At 34.1% G+C, this 6,429-nt stretch overlaps 1 protein-coding gene across 1 annotated transcript; it reads left to right on the top strand.

The window, feature by feature from the left end:
• The first annotated feature begins 752 nt into the window (after positions 1–752).
• On the top strand, positions 753–3,700 carry LOC110813153 (cysteine-rich RLK (RECEPTOR-like protein kinase) 3). Its single transcript, XM_022040183.2, has 7 exons — positions 753–1,683; positions 1,856–1,969; positions 2,066–2,202; positions 2,306–2,516; positions 2,616–2,847; positions 2,958–3,105; positions 3,209–3,700. The coding sequence occupies exons 1-7, from the start codon at positions 900–902 to the stop codon at positions 3,539–3,541; spliced, it is 1,959 nt and encodes a 652-aa protein (XP_021895875.1). The 5' UTR covers positions 753–899; the 3' UTR covers positions 3,542–3,700.
• Positions 3,701–6,429: the final 2,729 nt, after the last annotated feature.

The following is a 6,429-nucleotide window of genomic DNA, read 5'->3' on the forward strand; positions in this document are numbered from 1 at the left end:
TGATGACGTGAAGTTACCAAGTTGCATATGCTCCACCATTGACTTGGTAAACCACCACCGATTCTAATTCCTGCTTCAATTTTACGTCAGAGCCCGGCCCACATCCATGGACTCTTTTCCATAAATGTAATTAATAAATATATATATATATATATATACACACACACAAAGATATACATGCATATATATAAACATTTTAATGAAAATAAATTTATAATTATCATCAAATTAAGTAAACAAATAAATAAACTGTGAATTAATTTAGTCATTCAATTGTGTTAAATAAATAAAAAATTATGTTAAGAGAAATGGACTTTATTTGCTTTTTCGAAGATATGTTGCGGGGAAAAGTAAATGCCTAAAACACTTTGACTTCCCCAGAAAGGACAAATCACGATGGCTTCAAAAGTCAAAATCAACAGGCAACGCAACCCGGCAAAGTTCTTTGACCTTGTTTGGCTTTATTTTTTTAATTTATAAATATATAAACTGCATATGTTTTAAACCTAAATTATAATTTATACATAAATAATAACTGTTCATTAAAAAAATTAAGAAAAGTATTTAATACAATATAAAATATGTTTTGATAAAAATAAAATTAATTTATTACGACTTATACGTAAAGAAATAAATTCTTATTTTCTTAACATAAATTATTAATTTATAATTCTAGTACTCAAAGCAAGCATTTAAACCGACTCGAGTCATCTTCAAGACTGTTTGTCCAGACATGCTGGTCCCGCGTTTACCAATCCTCCAGCTGAAAAACTGAAACTCGGTTGCATTATGATACTTTTCCTCTTCCTTCCTTCCTTCCTTCCTTCTCTTTCCCTCATTCAATCTCTTTGCTTGCCAAGCAAACAGAGTAAGCCTCCGTAGAATCCCATCTTATCTTTATGGTTTTCTCTCATCTTCAGCCTTCACTTTTTCTTTTCTTCTTCTTCTTTTCTTTCTGCCTCAATCCCTCTGTTTCTGATCCAAGAGCAACGCAGGCAGCTTTAATATGTACTAACAGGACCGCTTCCCTGCTAGACAGACAAACTTTTATCTCAAATTTCTTAGCTACGTTTGACATACTTACACCACTCGTCGCCACCCAACGATTTGCGGCTGTCATCAACGGCACCGGTAACACCACCGTCTACTCCTTCGGTGAGTGCATGAAGGATCTTGATCAAAAGGACTGTAACCTCTGTTTCGCTCGGTGCAAGACCCAGATCCTCAAGTGCCTTCCTTTTCAATTAGCCACGCGTGGGGGAAGACTCTTCTTTGATGGCTGCTACATAAGGTACGACGATTATGATTTCTTTAACGAGACCCTGAGTCCAGCAGATCGAGCTGTCTGCGCTATTAAAGACGTCGGCTTCAACCAAACGCTGTTTAGGGCTAATGCGCTCGAGTTGACGAGGAACTTGAGCTCGCGAGCACCGAAGAACGATGGGTTCTCTACAGGGAAGGTGGAAAGAGGGAACGTGACTGTTTATGGGTTGGCTCAGTGTTGGGAATTGGTAAACGGCAGCGCTTGCGAGGATTGCTTGACGAATGCGGCGTCTAGAATTGCTTCTTGTCCTCCTAAGGAAGAAGGCAGGGTGTTGAATGCTGGTTGTTACTTGAGGTACTCTACTCGAAAATTTTATAATAATTCAGACCCTGCTTCTTCTTCGATTGGAAGCAATGGAGGTGAGTCGTTGGATTTCTCTTAATTCCTTCTGTTTTGGATTTGAACATTCGATTTGATTGAGAACTTGAAAAGTTTTTCTCATCGGTAGGTTAACCCAGATTAGTGATCTGTTGGTTTGTCAAACAAATGCTTCATTTCTGATGAGGAATAAATGGTGTTACTTGTAATCAGGACGTCGCCATTTGGCTGTTATTTTGGCGGGTGTATCATCTGGTATGGCTTCTGGGCTTATTTTAGCAGCGGCTTTTTACTCGGTAAGGAAGAAATTGTTGAAGAAAAGGAGAGGTACCCTTTTGTTTCTGCTTATTCAAATGTTTAAACCTTCTTCTACATACTTAATTGATACCTAAACTTGTATGTTCCAATCTGGATTTGGTGCAGAGGAGCAATTAGGGCCCTTATTAGCTACTGTTAATAAATCCAATCTGAATTTCTCATATGATACCCTTGAAAAGGCCACAAATTACTTTGCCTCCTCTAATAAGCTAGGACAAGGAGGATCAGGTTCAGTTTACAAAGTAATGTCTCAACATCTAAACTTGTAATGTCTTCATTAGACGGTCAGAAAATCATTAGAAATTAACTGTGACAATTTTTATTTTTTGTTCCAAATAATATTAGGGAATTCTACCAGATGGTACTATCATTGCCGTAAAGAGGCTGTTTTTCAACACAAGACAATGGGTGGATCATTTCTTTAATGAAGTCAACTTGATCAGCGGCATCCATCAGAAGAATCTTGTGAAATTGTTGGGATGCAGCATCACAGGACCTGAAAGCCTTCTCGTCTACGAATATGTGCCGAATCAGAGCCTTCACAATCACCTCTTTGGTTGTTATCTCATCATATTAGCTAGTAATTTCTGCTCTTGCAATTGCTTACTCTTTTCTTTTTTGAACTGATTTAGTTCGTTAATTTGGTTGGTCTCAGTTGGAAGGAATATCCAACCACTTACATGGGAGATGAGGTATAAAATTGTATTGGGTACCGCTGAGGGCTTGTCCTACCTTCATGAATCCAAGTTAAGAATCATTCACAGAGACATAAAACTTAGCAATATTCTGCTCGATGACGACTTCACACCGAAAATTGCAGATTTTGGACTTGCCAGATTTTTTCCAGAGGATAAGACTCACATCTCAACTGCCATTGCTGGAACACTGTAAGTCAATACCTTAAGAGGGTTGTTGTCTATCCTCCTAAATACACAACTCAGTCCATTACAATATTGGAAACTAATGTATATTGTTTTGATATTTTTTACTTTCATAGAGGTTACATGGCTCCTGAATATGTTGTTTCCGGTAAGCTGACTGAGAAGGCAGATGTTTATGGTTTTGGGGTTCTTGTAATTGAAGTCATCACTGGGAAGAGGAATAATTCCTTCTCATCACTAGATTCAGTCTCTATTCTACAAATGGTGATTCTTTCTTATTCTCATGTCATAAAGCATTCATATTCTTAAGTGAATACTTTTCATTAATATCAAATATTAAAACATTCTAATTGAAAAACAAATGAAGGTTTGGAACCTATATGGAAGTGGGAGAGTATTCGAGGCAGTTGATCCCGTGTTAGAGGATAACTTCAAAGAAGAAGAGGCATCGAAATTACTCCAAATAGGCCTACTCTGTGTGCAAGCTTCTGCTGAGCTACGGCCATCAATGTCAATTGTGGTGAGAATGCTTAAAGATGAACACGAAGTTCATCAGCCGACACAACCACCATTTCTCAAACCAGGCACCTTGGAGACTAGGCTAGTGAATCCCACTGCAATGGAGAAAACTTCTCAGCCGGATTCCCAGACAGGATCTTCAGGAAATAGCATGACTCAAAGCTTACTTTATCCTAGATGATCCCTTGCTTGTTGTTTGTTGGGTAGTTGGTTTTTTAGTTCTCTGACTTAGTGGCATTTCCTTCCATGGATCTTCTGCTAATTTCAGGGGTTAGACATTTGTTGGATGCCTGTCAATATGATCAGATTCTTGTAAATGTTGGAGGAGTTTTATGAAGCAGGCTGCTCTTTTGTAAATTTAGATGTAGAGGCGGACATACACACACATATGTATGTATGAGAACTGTTATAATATGATAAATTTTGTATCTTTTTTTTTTTTTTTTCTTTTTGTTTACAAGAGAATTCTCCCGTCTGGGATATACACCAATATCAACTTGTAATTTCAATTTATAAAATATAGAACTTTGTTATTAGAAAAATAATTTTTGGAGAAATTAATTCTTAAACTGAACACAATCATAATAAAATAAAAAACAAAATAAAAAAAAAATACAAAATTTAACATAAATATGTTCTGAAAACAGTAATTTTACATCAAACAATTTTACAGCCCTCCCAGAAAAGGAAATTCACTTTTTTTTTTTTTTTTTTTACCGTAAGTTTTCTGAATGTAACAGTTTTATAGGTTGTTGTTGATATTTTCTCCATTGTATTTAGTGTTTAAATTTTCTTCTATTATTTAATAAAAAATCTAAACTAATTAAATTATATGTATTTTTTAAACAAATAATTCAAAAAAATAATTCTAATTAATTAATTAAACTGATAAATTAAAAAAATATTAAATCAACTCTTATTATTATTAGTTTTTTATTTTAATTAATTAAGTTAGTTTTCCAAAGTATTCAAAATTAGCATAAAAATTTCAAGGTTTTTAAGATAAGAAATTGAAGAAAATTAGAAGTTTGAGATAAATAGAAAATATTTAAATTATTTTTTTTAACAATTAAATATAATTCAACAGAGTTAAAATATTTAAATATTATGCCAGGATTTCACCGACCAAATATTTTAAGTACATAATTATTAAAATTTTACCATGAAGAAAAATAAAGTTGAGTGTCTCATTTTATTTCTGAATTTATGACTTTATGCAGATCTACTTAGAAAAGTCTTTTTAACAAATTATAAAGTTTCACAAAATCAACAATCAGCCAAAAAAGGAAGGATCAAATTTTCCGTTTTGCCCTTCTACTCTCAGTTTCTTACAAATTTATAAAGTGATGTATAATTAATTCTTTTTTTTTTTTTGGTTAATTAACCAACTTTAATGTTATTTGCATTTATTTTGCATGGCTATTGATGTCAACTACTTTTTAAAAGCAAAATACATAACTTACCACGTAATTGATGTGTGTCATATAACACATATATAATTTTAATTTATAAAATAATGATTAATTTATTAGAAAACAATTGCAATTTTTTCTTTCTTTTTTCAACTTTTCCTTTGGAGTTTTCTCTCTAGAGATCTCTCTTCTTCCTCCTCTCTCAGTCTTTTTTCTCTCTACACTTCTCCTTTTATTTTTTTTCTTTCTCTCTAAAGTGTTTTCTGTTTTGGGGGAAAAAAATATAAGTAGGCATCCATAGAGAGAATTACTTGAGAGACACCATGTTTTCCACTTTACAACATTCGGCTTGTCCAAAAACGTATCTTCCCATTTTCTCTGGGCCAACCTTGAAAGCAACTATGTCTTCTCTAATATTAATACCACATTCCTTTAACTTTATTTCAACGTTTACTAGTTCAGGTAGAGAAATACCTTAGAAGCACACAGTAACCATGTTTTCCACTCTGCAATATTCGGCTTGTCTACAAACATGGCCTTCCATTTTCTTTGTTTCAACCTGGAGAGCAACTATGTCTTCTTCGCCATTAACAACACCTTACCTTGACTTTATTTTAGGTTTACCAATTCATCCTGGACTAGATCCTAAGAAAATCTCCAAGTACACCTATGAAGCTACAGACAAGCCTTTAAGCTGCACATGTATCTATCTCTCTGACATCCTCCTTGATGATATTAAGCGCGTGATCTATCTAGACTTCAACCTCCTTGTCTTCAACAAATTGCTAAGCTCTGTGACAACTTCACGAAATTATTATGTTTAGCGTTAATGTTGGCCACTTTTGGAGGGAGATGGTCTTATTATTTCAGCACGATAGTAACTTCTGAAGATCGAGAAACATGGAGACACTGAGAAATGATAAACATGGCTCAATAGTAAATCTAGAGGTATATGTGTGCATACGTATAAGTATGGGTTAGGTGTGGGATTAATTGTGTGTGTCTATGGGTGGTGCACACAAATCTCACCAGTACATAAATAATAGAGTTATGATTTATATTCTTTCCACAATAGTTTAAAATATTCAATAGGACTACGAGAATATCCCTTCTAAACGAACAAATAAAAATTAAAGAAATAAATAAAAAGTAAACAATCGAGCATTTTAGGACGACCTTCACTAATTTTTGAAGTAGTTCGGGTGGTGAACTATTCACAACTCCCTTATTAATCAAGATCTGGATCTTGGTACTCTTGATATAAAATAGTTAATGAATGGATGAGTTATACTACCCCAGTAAGAATATCATATTACTCACCGATACAGGAACTGAAGGTTGGTAAAAATCATAAAAATAACTAATGGAACTCTTAATTTAAGTAAATTTATTTATCATAAGTAAAATTACTTATTGCATACTTACCGTTGCGAGATTTTTAAAACGGACCTATAGAGACAATAACTCAACAACATCATAATCTCGTATTCAAGTAAGTAAGAATAACAACTTTTCTTTTTTATTTATTTACTAGTATCCATAGGGATATCCTACTACGCGTGAACCAACATCCAACCTTATCAATTAACTGGTCGTTCCCATACCCCATCCGGTATGAGCGTCAAAAATACCATCTCTCAATACCCCATCCGGTATG

The sequence above is a fragment of the Carica papaya genome, chromosome 8 (assembly GCF_054855325.1).
Source record: "Carica papaya isolate Zhongbai chromosome 8, ASM5485532v1, whole genome shotgun sequence".
In the NCBI taxonomy this organism is placed as follows: domain Eukaryota; kingdom Viridiplantae; phylum Streptophyta; class Magnoliopsida; order Brassicales; family Caricaceae; genus Carica; species Carica papaya.

Bases quoted from the DNA above. Each gene is read 5' to 3' on its own strand.
- LOC110813153 (XM_022040183.2), top strand. From the start codon at position 900: ATGGTTTTCTCTCATCTTCAGCCTTCACTTTTTCTTTTCTTCTTCTTC. The intron at 2,203-2,305 runs GTAATGTCTCAA...AAATAATATTAG, and splicing joins GATCAGGTTCAGTTTACAAA to GGAATTCTACCAGATGGTAC. The intron at 3,106-3,208 runs GTGATTCTTTCT...AAACAAATGAAG, and splicing joins CAGTCTCTATTCTACAAATG to GTTTGGAACCTATATGGAAG.